A 15,082-nucleotide genomic window follows, 5' to 3' on the forward strand; every position below is an offset into this window, starting at 1 on the left:
AAACTGATTGTACTTGGACCATCCTAGAAAATATTTGTTTTATTTGAGTGGGGAGAGAGAGAGAGAGAGAGAGGAAGGATCAGCAATAGACTTGGGTCGGACTCAAACCCGGGTCGCTGGCATAGCAACCCAGTGCCCTTCCGTTAGGGCAGGGCAGGGCCTTTTACCTTGATTTTTGACTCCACTGTAGAATAATATGACTCTCAGCAGTGTTATAAATACTCTCTCTAGATGTAAATTTACTCTGAAATATTGACAATGAATATTGATTGTTTGTAGAAGTTTGAGAAAAAGCTCAGTCACTCAATTTGTATTTGTATGATTTATTACCATGTAGAAAGCTGTGCACTCATCGTCTTGCTTTAGCACCTCATCTTCTGAAGTTAGAAAGCGTCATGATAAACAAATAAAAAAACAATATAAAATTTGTGGCTAGTAGAATAGCTGAATGTCTCAGGAAAACCACTAGCCACAATAGCCAGCAAGCAAAAAAGTTAATGTAAAGCCCTGCCACCTTATATGGCCCTTTACTCTTGTGGGAAGCTGTCCACGCTCCAGCATTCACCTCCAACGGTGTGTCCGGAGCTGTCCATGTGCTTGGTGCTGAAATCTGTGTGTGCTCCAAGTGACGCACGGAGAGATATATCCTGTGTCTATGAGAGGCTGGTGGAGCGAAGTCACCGATATTCAATTAAATATTTGCAATCACATATCAATATAGGCCTACTAAGCATGTTCATAAGCAACAACATGACAATGTGCACTGACTTTGCATCTCCACTCACTCAGGAATTGCTCATGACAGGCACAGCACAAACTTTCATTAACAGAGACCAACTGAAACCAACTCTTTCACGATCGCTGCGGCTTAAAATGATTAGGGAAGAGTCAATCACCAGGGCCGGCCCGAGGCATAAGCGTACTATGCGGTGTCTTAGGGCCCCCCAAGCCACAAATGGCCCCCGTGAGCAGCAAAGTTCCAGGAAGAAATTAATTGTCCTCTAGTTTCCCTAGCCATATTTTTTCTCATGTGCCATTTACTACGATGAATGCCAATCACTGTGCCTCAAGCCTATTCACACTGTTGTTATTGTTTATTACAGAGGGCTACATTAGGTGGAATGAAATACTCAGGAATTTATTTGACAATGTGTGTATTTGATTTTGAACATTGTGATTATAACGCCAAAAACATCATAAAAAAACAGGAAACGAGTGGGGAGAGAGAGAGAGAGAGAGAGGAAGGATCAGCAATAGACTTGGGTCGGACTCAAACCCGGGTCGCTGGCATAGCAACCCAGTGCCCTTCCGTTAGGGCAGGGCAGGGCCTTTTACCCTGATTCTTGACTCCACTGTAGAGTAATATGACACTCAGGAGTGTTGTAAATACTCTCTCTAGATGTAAATTTACTCTGAAATATTGACAACCAGCTGGGCTGGTGATCTGGCACACAGGGCATTTTCCAGGTGGGAAACTAGTCCAATGCAGGTTTCTTTTCTTAAGGGAGCTCTCAACTAATAGGGCTTTCAGGCTGACCAGAACGGAGCCGGTGCCGGCACCAGTTATGTCCGGCACTAAAGTGCTTACCTGCGAACCGCCCGTGTTCATACCGGGTTCTGAACTTTTCCCGCATGTGACTGTGTTACCTGGATGAACCTGCTGACGGCCACGGTGTTGTCATGCGGAGAAAACCTTAGTACTTTGCGGTTCGCATTGCGAACCAACTTTCCGGTTCGCGAACACTAAAATCTGTGGCGTGAACACAACGCCCGCTTCGCAATTAGGTGAAAAAAATATGAAATTAAATGACATTTTACTTACACACATACACAGCACAAGCTGTAGTTTGGTTTAGACTGATTTCTCAATAACTTTTTAGTAATTGTCATCCTTTTACTCAGGTCTCATTATTATACTAATTAATTTATGATCGAAATCGTGACTCTGTGACTTTGTCCCTTTGAGACTTGTTAAAGGGACACTGTGTGAGATTTTTAGTTGTTTATTTCAAGAATTCATGCTGCCCATTCACTAATGTTACCTTTTTCATGAATATTTACCACCACAATCAAATTCTAAGTATTCATTATGACTGGAAAAATTGCACTTTTCATACATGAAAAGGGGGATCTTCTCCATGGTCCGCCATTTTGAATTTCCAAAAATAGCCATTTTTAGCTGCAAAAATGACTGTACTTGGACCATACTAGGAAATATTTGTTTATTACTTAGTAAACTTTCATGTAAAGATCAAATTTGGGAATAGGCAGCCCAGTTTCAATGAGCAGCATATTTGCAGTACCTTTTTTGACCATTTCCTGCACAGTGTACCTTTAAGGACTTGAAAAAAAAAAGAGACTTTGAGTGCGTCTTAATATGTGACCTTGCCTCCTCCACTTGCGCTTGTCTCCTCGCCCCGCCTCCTGGCCCCTCCTCCGTGGAGAAAACGATAAAGTTTCCCAGCTGTCAGCCTAGCCACAACAACTTTTGAGGGACTGTTTTTCATTCACCATAACAATTGCAAACGAGAAAAAGACTCTACAATTGAGCTTTTGCAAGATATTGAAATATAATGCTGTTGTCAGTGATGTCATCATGACGAGAAGCGAGTGGAGGAGGCAAGGTCCCATATTAAGATGCACTCTTGGACTTGGCTGGGCTACGACTTGGACTTGACTTGGTCAGATGTGTCTTGACTTGTGACTTGACTCGGACTTGAGTGGAAAGACTTGAGACTTACTTGTGACTTGCACATTAGTGACTTGGTCCCACCTCTGGTGGCTAGTAATACTTTCAGTGTCACTATCCAATTTGGCTGACAGCTTATTCCTTTAGTATGACATATAGTAGCCTATACTGTTGTTTGACCCTTGCATATCAATTGTTCTTCAAGAAAAAGCGTAATAACTCAGTTTCTATTTGCTTGATATACAGTCAATCCAGAAAGTATTCACAGCGCTTCACTTTTTTCATATTTTATTATCTTACAGCCTTATTCCAAATGCTACAAATGAATCTCTGTTGTCAAAATCCTTTACAAATTATTCCATTATGACCACGTGAAAAACAAGTTGTCTTGACTGTTTTTTTATTTTTATAAATTTTCAAAACAAAGAAATCATTTTTACAAAAGTATTCACAGCCTTTGCTTAATACTTCGTACAACCACCTTTGGCAGCAACTACATTCATTTTTTCATTTCGAAATGAAAAGGGATTAAAAGGGAGGTCATCGGTGTGTGTTTCAACCTTTCAGTACATTGAAATTGTAAATTTTCAGTCTGCACCTGGCTAAAATAGATGGGTGTGAGTTTTGAATGAAATTCTATGGAGAGTATCATGGTCTGCCTCTGTAGTCACACAGTGCATGTTGACATGCATCCTTCTTTAGATGTAAATTCAGATTTCCAATGTTGACGGCATTCATACATCCCCAAAACGATGTCAGTCCCACTACCATGCTTGACAAGCCAGATGATGCACTTTTTTGGTAGAATTCACTTGTTTACCACCACACATGCTTAACACCATCTAAAGCAAATTTGTTTATCTTGGTCTGATCAGACCACACGACATGGTTACAGTGATCCATATCCTTGGTCTGTTCATCTCTCTTGAGAGCAAGATAAACAAATTTGCTTTAGATTAGCTGTTATTCACCGTCTACAGCCTTGGGGGGCCCACGCGGCTGCCTGCCTAGCCTGGCGACAAGATACGCCTCTGACCATCACCAGTAAACATGAAGCATCAACAAGCATTGTGCACCATAGAAGGCTTTTATTGACATCTGCTTTAGTTTAAGCCTTACAGATTAGGATATTTTTTGTCGTAACAACCCCTTGAACGTTAAGGGGTTGGTACAAGAACAGATTTACAGCAAAAAAAATCTTAACTTCGAAATTAAAGTAAAAAAAAAAAACAGAGTTGCATGTAACAGATAACGACAACATCTTTCATACAGTTTCTTCTTTTCGCTGTGAATATGTTTCACAGCAACCAAACGCTGAATTACACTACTATGAAAATCTCTCAAATGGCACGCCCTTGCTCTTTGAGCACTATGTTTGAGTACGTATAGGGCGCTCACACTGGATATAAAAACAAAAAAGTTAATGACTTACAAATTAAGAGTTGCATGTGACAGTTAACAACAGTAAAAAATCATCCTTTATACAGCTTCTTGAATGGTTCACTTTTCACGTTACACAGTGAACATTCAATTACTCCCACTACCTCAGATACTGCTCTGAAAATATAATGTGATTGACAGCTAGGTTAGGCAAAGCGACAAGAGTACACCACCATGATAGCCACGACTTTTTCATGACCTCAAGTTAATTTTCCATCAACCTCAAATGACTCAAATGACAAAAAAAGATCAGTGCACTGAAAGTCCCCAGATGCCAGCCTAATAATGGTGAAAAATGCCATGCGTGAACGATGGACACTGTGGGCACCAGGCTGTCACCTCCCTATTTGTCAGGTTCTTACATCCTACATTGTGAACAACAATCACTTGTGTCCCCTGCACTGAAGGACATCTGCTGTATCTTCACAAGGAGAGTTAAGTCAAGAGGCAAAAAACATCAGCGACTATTCCCCTCCAAACCATGGACTGTTAGAGAAATGTATGTCTGGAAGGAGCCTATGCTATCTTTTTACAAAGATAGAAAGACAAAGAAAACTTTCTTTCCTCTGGCCATCCGCATTATAAACTCTTAAGATATTATAACACATTCCCACCGTCCCAGGTGTACTAAACTTTGTATTAGTTTTTGCTGCTACTAAGTATTGTACCCGAAACACAATTTCGTTGCCTTTTTGACAATGACAATAAACTCTTGATTGAATGACTTGCCTTAAGCTCGGAAAGTCGAGAGCACATCTGTGAGAAAACCCCTTTTATCTCCGTCTGAATGGGGGAAAGCGCTTTTTTTAGCGAAACTAACCCTTGCTTTAAGTGGAATAACTTCGGAATGGAAGAAGCTAGCAACATACCGTTTTCACATATACACAGCTGAGAACAAGCCCTAATCTGTAGGTCTAAGACAAAACATTCGGTGGCTGTTCAGAAAATGGCGAAATTTGATGAAAAGTTTTGGAGTCAAGCGCAAAAATTCTAAACAACGCCTGGGAGTCTTCATGTTTTGGAAGACTAACTTTGGTTGTCACCGTCACCCCGACTGACGTCCTTACCTGAATGTTTGTTAATGACAATTTCGCTCTAAAGCTGTATTAAAAGGTCTTGGAGCAGATGACAATGTGGCTTTCCTGGTGTATTTTTTCATTTCATGTTTTATGTTTTACTTAATAATAGCCCTGAACTATTGAATGACATGGGGCACTTCTCGTTTAAACCGTTGAAATACATTATAACTGATTGAAAGAAACTGTTAACAGCGGTACTTTTCGTGTTTAATCGGTTCACAATTCCACCACCACCTAATATAACCACCTAATATAACCAGTTAAAATATTTACAACCTTTGTATGCATTTAAAAATATTATTAGACTGCTTAGGCATTTTTAATGAATGTACATTTAGTGGTGTAATGGTTAGAGAGATTGGTACGAATACAGCTTTTCTCTTGCCTGATTATCATAGACTTGAAATCGCGCCGAAGGTGCTGCGTCAGCAGGAGGGCGCAGCCTGGCTAGCTTTTCTCCTGAATGTTGTCGTCTGGCATGCTTTTTTAATTGTCCGGAATTCTTGAATGCAATAGGGCATTCTGGGCATTTGTATGGTCTTTTGTTTGTATGAACTGTATGATGGCGTGTTAAATCGCCTTTACGAGGGAACGTTTTGTCACAAAAAGTGCAGGCGAAAGGCCTTTCGCCTGTGTGAATTCTCCGGTGAGATTCAAGATTTGACCGCTTGGCAATTACCATACCACACACGTCACATTGACAACTTTCACCTGTGTGCAGTCTTTTGTGAATTTTGAGATTTTCTCGCGAGGCAAGAACTTTTCCACACACATCGCACGGAAACTTCTCCCTTTCCCCACCATCTGTTGGATGAGTTTTCTCGTGACCTATTAAATTGCTCAAAGTTCTGAATGCTTTCCCACACTGAGCGCAGACATAAGGCTTCTCCCCTGTGTGCCATCTCTGGTGTGCAAGCAAAGAAGCTTTCTGTTTGAACGTTTTGTCACACTGAGCGCAAGCATACGGGGTCTCTCTTGAGTGTGTTCTTTCATGATTGAGCAAAGCAGTTTTCAGTTTGAATGTTTTGTCACACTCAGTGCAGGCATGTGGCCTCTCTCCTGAGTGTACTGAATGTAAATGATCACGTAGACTTCCCCCATGCGCTAATATTTTGCCACATACAGGACATTCATAACTCTTTCTTTTTCCAGTTTTTGAGTTGGTTGTGGATGGCCTTTCCCCTGTATGATGCCTTTTCTGGTGAAATCGTAAACCGTTTGCAGAGCTGAATGTCTTTTCACACTGAGTGCAAGCATAAGGCTTTTCCCCTGTGTGTGCTGTTTTGTGATTGAGTAAAGACGACCTATGTTTGAACGTTTTGACACACAGAGTGCAAGCATACGGCCTTTCTCCCGAGTGCACTCTTAAGTGATCAGCTAGACTTGTGTTGGGTGCTAGTATTTTCCCACATACATCACATTTATGGCCTTTACTTTTGTCAGTTCCTTTTACAGGCCTTCTGGGTTTCCCAGGTGGACGTTTCCCAGGTGTCTGGAGCTGGAGTCTCTGCCTCCTCTGTTCCCCCTCAGGCTCGACGATGCCCTCTTCTGGTGGAGATGACACTTCTTTGTCCTCAGAGCAGAAATAAAAGCCGTCACCTGTACGAAATACATACATTTTTGATCAGGTTGCTGTATATTCATATAGCAATGATGGGTTGAAAAAGTTTGCTTCCCTCTGAAACAACTGAATGATGGTTGAAGTTATGGACATTCTAATAGACCCGTTCAGAGTCGACGTCCTCATGAATGCGTGCGCATCGTTGACTCAAACACACCAGAGATATTGTAAGGATATTACGAGAGACTCCACTTTTCTGGGTGGTACTGCACTCTAGGGGGAGTGCAGACTCCATTCAGAAAGAACGGGCTGCTGTGCTCAGAGCCTTATCTCGACAGCGGCCACTAGGAGAACTGCAGGCATGGGTGAAATCGGGAGTGGTGATTCTGTATGCAATACTGAGTGACAGTGCAGACACTAAAGAGAGAAAAACTGCCGTTCTGAAGCGTGTACGTTGATAAAAAATAGATATTACGAAAAGTACACTTGCTATGCTATTTTGAGAGGGAAGAGGCTGTTCCAGAAGCATAGGAGATGTTTGTTGTTACAAGAACAATACCCGTGTCCGTGGTGCCCACTGCATATCTGAGGTTAGCGCGAGCATCCGTTATCTTATTTCGGAAAAAACACCTGTCGAGTCTCTGTACAAGTGAACGGATCATGTACGGTTTTGAGGCAGCCGTGTGCACGCAGCCATATTACGTCATACCTGTTTACAAACTCTAAAGGGGTCTATATGCCGACTCCCGTTCTTCCTTGCTCACTTGCCTCCTTGTGGCCTCGCGATGACATCACCAACCACAGAATTGAATTTCAGTATATTGCAAAAGCACAATTCTAATGTCATTTAGGCTGACAGCAGGGAAACTTCATCGTTATCTCCCGATATGGCTGAGAGCAGGGAAACGTTATTGCTATCTACACAGAGGCTGGCCATCAGTGAAACGCGAGGCCACAAGCACAGACCGAGATCGGAGTCCGCATTTTGGAATCCACCCTATATCTGTTGTTTAAACTACCAGTCTCCAGTTTGGTTAAAAAGTATTTTCCTGGTTGTTGACTCAAGGTGCCGGTATGCTTGCTGCGAGTAGTAAATTACGTGCATCACCGCAAGCAACCGACAGCACATGCTTGCTTCAAAAGCAGTTGACCAAGACGCAAAATACTGGCGGTATCATCCAGGGGGCAGAGAGCACGCAGCATTGGGATGCGGAAATTGGGAACACAGATGGCAAGGAAAACAACACAACAAAAAGAGAGGCTCCCTGGTTAAGGAAAGAATACCGTTACTACTCCCGTATGTGCATGCTCCTTTTTAAAAGTGCAACAAGGAAGTATGATCACACAAATGTTTGAAATTTCGGACAAACTCAATGAGACGCTCTTAAAAGTTGCTGCTATTGTCGTTTTCATATCAAGCACACACGTGGAACTGCGCAGTCCCTATTACGATCGCCCCCAGCGAGTTTGAAGATATTGCACCTGACGCACGCATTTGGCTGCCGTGTCCAACGAAATTGACATTAAATACGCATGTTAACGCATGTTAATGAACGAATCGTGCACGCGCTCGCGTATCTTGCAGCAAGCATACCGGCACCTTAAGACGTCTTAGTTTGGTCATTGCCAGCCAGGTCAGTCAATCTGAATTGAACAGAAATGTCATCCAATAACTAACTAGAAGTGAAGAACTAAGACTTGAAGGCATTTAAAGCAGCACTATGTAGTAATAATGTAATTCTAATGTATTCATTGACTCAATTGACTCTCGCGACCACTTTCAGAGTCCGCGCGGACCCTCCATGTAACTTTTGACAGACCGACCCGGTCCAGGGGTGAGTTTCTCAAAAGAGAAGTTGTTAGCCTGTTAGCAACTTCGGTAGTTGCCAATGGGAAAATGCATTGAAAACAACAAAGTTGCTAGTGTAGTAAGCAACTTTGGTTTTCAGAAATTCACCCCAGTGTTGTGGAAAACACTTCGCTTTTACATATTCATATTTGTTCAATATTTGTTTATAGATTTTTCAGACTTTGTTAGATATCTTGCCAATTTTCCCAGAGAAAGACAGAGTTGCCTACTGTAATAACTACACATATCTCATATAGGCAGTTGGGCTCCTTCGATCACATCGTCTCCAATTACACAAATGTGCATGACCTGGACTGCTTAAATACAATAGTTTTTCCATGTTCATACTGTACATGGTGTTGGGACAATAAGCATAAAAGGGACGATGAGGCAAAAAAACGTGCTTGCCTAAAAATTCTGCGCACCCTGCGTATGCATGTACTTACTTTTTGGGTCGTTCTCACTGTACCCATCACTATCCTGATAAAACAGGTCATCGCCATAGTCATCATCATGACCATCGTCCCCCTCTTCGGATTCCATCTTCAAAACTCTGTCGGGCCGTTTCTGCTGTGATTTCACTGTACTGAGTGTACCATCAGCAAGGATCAGAGGAATGTCTGCTGGGTTGTCCTCCAGTTCCTGTGGTGATGTCAGCGTGTCGTCACCAGGTGACATTGGCACGTCTCCTGGGTTGTCCTCAGCGGTACAGGACAGGGAGATCCCACGAGCCTAAAATGAATTTTAAGTCGGCAAAAAGTTGCCAAACAGGAAGTGAGGTCATTACTTGGCAACCCTTCAGAATGTCTCATAATTCCCCACAAAAATTCAGGTCCCATGCTCACACCCTTTAACGCCGCCAACAGGTCAAAGTTTGAGGTGAACAGTATTCTATTTACACTGACAGCAGGCCCTTAGGATTTTCCTTTCATATGGGCATTTTGTCATGGACAGCATGCCGTAAATTGCCACATGTAAAAAATATATCACAAACATGAAAAATGGTTCAAGACTTATGCTGCATTCAGCACAATTTTGTGAGACCAGGCTGGAAGGACCGACAGGTAAACCCACCAATATTATGCCATCTTCTCTTCCACACCGACACTGTCTGATTGCGTCCTCACAGTACTTCCTATGGAGTGGGTCACAAAAACACAAGCAGGTGAAACAATAGGACACACTGTAAGCAGAGTTAGGTCACTTTCACAGGCTCAGGACCTCTTGAGACAGCTGATGACACTGCTCACGTGTCAACCGAGTTCTGGACTTTGGTGCTTGAACGGCACAGATACCGGAACAATCAGGAATCATGCCCGTTTTGTTTTGGTCCTCTTTTCTTTTTTTCACCACCACTTGAGCCTCGACAGCCACGACTAGGACTGCAAAATTAATCGAAAATAATTGAAAATCGTGATAAAATCATGAAATCAAAGTCGTGATTTCAATCTTGATTTAATCGCGGCAATAGTGACCTACCTTTGAGAGCGTCCTTGAAGCCAGAACATACTGACAGTCTGGTGATTCTGGCCAGAAATCTGTCCACCTAAGTTTCATGTTATTGCCTTTACACAATTATTACAATTCCTTTTATTTTGCTCATCCCGTGTATAATTCATTCATGGTTATATTTCATCTCGTTATAATTTTCAAAAAAATCTGCAAAAAAAAATCAATAATCAAAAAACCAAAATAATTGTGATTATGATTTTTTCCATAATCGTGCAGCCCTAGCCACGACATATCATTTTAGCTTGAGTAGGCTAAATAAATCAGTCAGAGACCACCAGCATTACTGACATATGTGCATCTGCAATTGAATGACATTAACTAGTGTTGTTGATAGTGGTTACAAGATGACATTTTTGCATTTATGATACTGTTTACATGCCAGTTGCATGCATGGGCGCCATGTTGATGATACGTGTGTCATCACACAAAACATTAGCTCGGGAACTCGTTATATATTTCCGCCTGAGATTAACCTAGAGAAATATCGATCTGACATTGCGTCACCAAATGTTCACGCCCACTTTCCCCGAATTTTAGGTCGGCGTTCTTGGGATTCTCGACATTTTGAACGAGCCATTAGTATGACAAAAAATGGTTTAAGAATGGTCATTTTGACTGCAATGTACAACTTTGAAAAGCTCAGTGTGGGTATTTGCATGAGACGAGGATGGAGTGTAGTACTCAGGGCTGCTGACAGCTTTGACTGGGTCTAGGACAAAGTCCTCTGGAAGGCCCCCTCACCCGATACATTCAATGTAATGAGGACTCAATTTTCCGCCCTCAATCTCCCTGGGCCCGAGACAACTGACCCCTGTGCCCCCCAAGGTCAGCTTCCCTGGTAGTACTGACCGTCTGTGCTGCTCCAGCTGTTGCTGCAGTGTCTGCACCTCATCCCTCAGTGCTCTGATCACCTGTTAGGGGCGATGGGATGGGACAGGAAGTCAGGACTGCAATTCAAGCCTAACAGCCTACTATTACGTATTTAAGTGCACACAACATTGATAAAGAAATCTTTCAATGTTTACTATAACACCGTATTTAAATTCAGACAGGGGTGACAAGAAGACAGCATATTTTTCAGATTAGCAAACAGGTGTCGTCTCACCTCGTTTGCCTGAGTGAGTTTGTTGTCCTTCTCTTCAAGTCTCTTCTGGAGATCTTCTACCTGTAGTTTCAGGGTCTGGCACAACTCAACCTCATGATCCAATGACTGCTGCAAATTAGCTTCCTTCTCCTCTGCCCTCTGTTGCAACTCGTCCACGTTTGTATGCTGGTCCTTTAAAGTGCAAATGCAACCAAGTTGAGCCACCCTGTTCTTTATTTACCTACAATGACTTAGCACGCGCTTAATTACGCACAACGTTTTGTCCATGTTTATTGCCATCACAATCGCTAAAGGCTCCGTGAAAAAGTAGACACTGAGCAATATATGGCTACTTCCCAACGTTGTAGGTGAGTGATATGCACGTTTTTACATTTGTCACAAAACATAAACTTACCATGCTTTTGTTGCATTAGTCTAATTTCATCCGCTGCGCTGCACCATCACTTCAATGTTGTTAGGAAAAATGCCACACAGTCTCTTTCGTCTTTAGCCGTCGTATTGACACGGCCTGCGCCCAGCCTACAGCTGCTTGCAATATAGTTTGGTACCTACCGATACAGAACATGCACGGCAAGCTAGAATTCACACCTTTTATGTATATTCAACGCAATTGAAGGAAAATAAAGAGAGAGCCACACAGACCTAAAATTCGGTGAAGAGAACGCTCCGGCGAAAAAGGACGGCGCCGTGCTGCCGATGCACATTTACTGCCCCCATGTGGCTGGGAGATGATACACATAGGCTACATAGAACTAATACATGTATCATTTCTATGCATAGGCTACACAGGCCTCCTCATGTGTGAAGACCATTTACATGGTCAATGATGATGTTAGTGTGTATATTTTGTTGTAAATTATATATAATGCAGGCTTAATGGACAGAGCGAGGGCCCGCTGTGAGCCAACTGAGATTGGATGCAGAGCGTTTCCAGAGACTGCACCGATCACTCTGAGTGCATTCCGATATGCAGACTCCCTTCCTCCACTTGTGCTTGTGGCCTCGGCCTGCCTCCGAGTAGAAAACATTAAAGTTTCCCCACTGTTAGACTAGCCACAACAACTTCTGGTGCACTGCTTTTCATCCACCATCCTGATTGCAAATGAGAAAATTATATAAGAATTGTGCTTTTGGCAGATATTTAATTCATTTTCTGTCATCAGTGACATCATCATGAGGTCACAAGCAAGCAAGTGAGCAGGGGAGGACGGGAGTCTGCATACTGGAACCCACCCTCAGGCTGCTTGGAATCAGGGGGCTCAAGAGAGGAAAGCCACCAAATAGTACATCTGTGAAGCAGCTGAGAAAGCCTCTCGGTGCCTGAGGATAAAAAGCTGCACCACCAAGGTGTTTCTCATTTCTAAAATATAATTTCACAAACACTCATTTGGTATTACAAATGAATTGGCTTATTGTGGCATGTCTTTATCAGAAATTGAAAACAGTTTTATTTTCATCTGCCTTTTCTTAGGGCCAGTTAGTGGTGCAGTCTACGTAGAATGCAGGTATACACAGTATATCCACGTCAAAATGTCAGGGATTTCAGTATACCCACCTATATTTGATTGATGCATTATTTAGAATAGCACAAATATATACAGTATACAAACCTCAAAAAATGCTCAAATACACAGTATTCCCACCACAATAAAGTGGACTACACCACTGTTATCCAGTTTCACTTTCAATAATAATGACAGTCTCTTCCTCAAGCCCATTGAATGGCAGCTGTGTATGATAATGTGCTATAACACTAGTGGTTTTCAAAGTGGGGTAGCCTGATTACAGTATCATCGACGTTCAAATCTCTTCCGAGACTTGGTCTGACCAAGAGCATAACAATTAACATTTCCCAAACGGCATGGTTGACCCGACTCCCTTGGTTTGCTTATGGTTGTTTGCTTACCGACAAAGTGGGAGGAGTTCCCGTATTTTCGGGAACTCAGAAAGTACTTGAATTGCTCTTGACCTGACTAGCGAGGGGGTACTAGGGGGGACGTGGCAGTTTGGCAGGAAAAGCATTGCAAAACAATTTTAAACAAAGCATAACAAAAAAATAAATAAATAAAATAACTAATGTACAGCGAAATAAACCAAAAATAAGCTTAGCAATATTACCATTAGTTAAGGCCCGCATTATAGGCCCTGCCGTGGCCAAACGGTAGGGCACTCGTCTACCATGCGGCTGACCCGTGTTCAATTCCCGGTCAGGGTCCTTTGCTGGCCCTTCCCCATCTCTCTCTCCCCACTCGCTTCCTCTCACCACCTTCACTTCACTATGTCTTATCATAAATAAAGTAAAAAAGACCAAAAAAAATAAATAAATAAAATCTATTGCATCTCTGAACATTACTACCATTATCGTCAAGTTATTTTATATACCCCAGTGGGCACTGCCTGACAGACATGGGCTACGTCTCAAATCACACACTTATGCACTTTGGGCACTTTGTTTCAGTGCCTAGGGCACTCGCGCTGAAAATTTCAGTTGAGCCAGTGCACTGAAAGTGCCAGGATGATCCCCTAACAATGGCGGAAAAATGCAGTGCTTGAATGATGGACACTGCACACACTAAACGGCGGCCATGTTGACAATGACACAGAGGAAATGTGGCATTTAGTTCAGTAGAAGAGTTTGGTCAACAGTCTCCTAATTCTGTAAGTAATGTTGATGGGACACCAACCTTTTCATGCAAACCAAAGTATTGTATGTGTGATTGTTGTCCTTTAGGGTGAAGGAAATGGAAATACAAGCACCAGACGCTGTGTATTGTAATCAGTGATATTTTGGCGAGCTAATGCCATGCTCAGCCGTCACTTCCAGCGAGGGCACAGTGCATTGTGCTCAAATTTGACCACAACATTATGCACTAAAGACCTCAGTGCACTGTGTGCACTGTGCACTGACTGTCAGTGCACTGATACAAGTGTGTGATTTGAGACATAGACATAGACTATGGTTGAAAGGGGATGCAAAGAGAAATAGTGTGGCATGCCGCATGACCCATGTAAGAGTTGCCTTGGCTGAAATATACTGGCATATGAGGGGCCTTGCCGTGGTTAAGTTAAGGATGGGAACCCCTGCTAGAGAAGATATTATTATTTTGAGAAAAGAGTGTGAGATGTTACACTGGCCTGGCTGGGCCCAATCATGTTCCTGTGATGCACCACATTTTGTGTTCAAGTGATGTTACTACAATGTACAGGGCCTATGGGCCAACTGTAATACATACAGGCCAGGCATGGCCCCTGGGCCTGAGGTTGGCATCCCTGACATACAGCAGGCACATTGGATTGTGGTAAGCACTGGCAGAGAACACCAAGAGAAGAACACAACATTGATTGTGTGTTCCATCAACGAGGGAACCCAGGGGTCCGTTTCTCGATTCTTGTTGTTGCTAACCGTCTTAAGACAATCTTAAAGGGCAACTCCTGCCAATTTCAATGTGCTGTTGTATTGCTCACGCTACCCTTGACATGTCAGTACCCGGTGATGCCGCATTTTTTGGCTCAGCCCTTTCCGAGACTTTTGTTTACATTTAAAAAAAAAACATTTTTATTTATTCCCAAAAACATCCAAAAGGTTATGCAACAACAGCAGACAGCTAGCAAACAGCCATACCTTTTGGGAAAATATTTGGAGTAGGCCTATGTTAATTTAAAAAGAAAATGTAAACAGAAGTTGCCCCCATTAGAATAACTCATATCTCAGAAAGGGCTGGGCCAAAAACTGCGGCGTCACCGGGTACTGACAAGTGAATGGTAGCGTGAGCAATACAACAGCACACTGAAATTGGCAGGAGTTGCCCTTTAAGACCGTCTTACCGTTCCGTTGGATTTAGTGGTG

The 15,082-nt window shown here is 42.6% G+C and overlaps 1 protein-coding gene across 1 annotated transcript; it reads right to left on the reverse strand.

The window, feature by feature from the left end:
• Positions 1 to 3,760: 3,760 nt before the first annotated feature.
• LOC134449699 (zinc finger protein 883-like) lies at positions 3,761 to 11,923 on the reverse strand. The gene is made up of 7 exons (XM_063199800.1): positions 11,878 to 11,923; positions 11,630 to 11,783; positions 11,236 to 11,406; positions 10,980 to 11,041; positions 9,693 to 9,753; positions 9,065 to 9,350; positions 3,761 to 6,807 (listed from the first exon to the last, which is right to left on the reverse strand). Exons 2-7 carry the CDS (start codon positions 11,630 to 11,632, stop codon positions 5,558 to 5,560), a joined length of 1,833 nt encoding a protein of 610 aa, XP_063055870.1. The 5' UTR covers positions 11,633 to 11,783; positions 11,878 to 11,923; the 3' UTR covers positions 3,761 to 5,557.
• Positions 11,924 to 15,082: the final 3,159 nt, after the last annotated feature.

The sequence above is a fragment of the Engraulis encrasicolus genome, chromosome 1 (assembly GCF_034702125.1).
Source record: "Engraulis encrasicolus isolate BLACKSEA-1 chromosome 1, IST_EnEncr_1.0, whole genome shotgun sequence".
Lineage (NCBI taxonomy): Eukaryota > Metazoa > Chordata > Actinopteri > Clupeiformes > Engraulidae > Engraulis > Engraulis encrasicolus.

Coding starts and splice junctions, on each gene's coding strand:
- LOC134449699 (XM_063199800.1), bottom strand. Junction 9,754..10,979: donor CAGCTGGAGCAGCACAGACG/GTCAGTACTACC, acceptor CCCACTCCATAG/GAAGTACTGTGAGGACGCAA. Junction 6,808..9,064: donor CAGTGAGAACGACCCAAAAA/GTAAGTACATGC, acceptor TATTTCGTACAG/GTGACGGCTTTTATTTCTGC.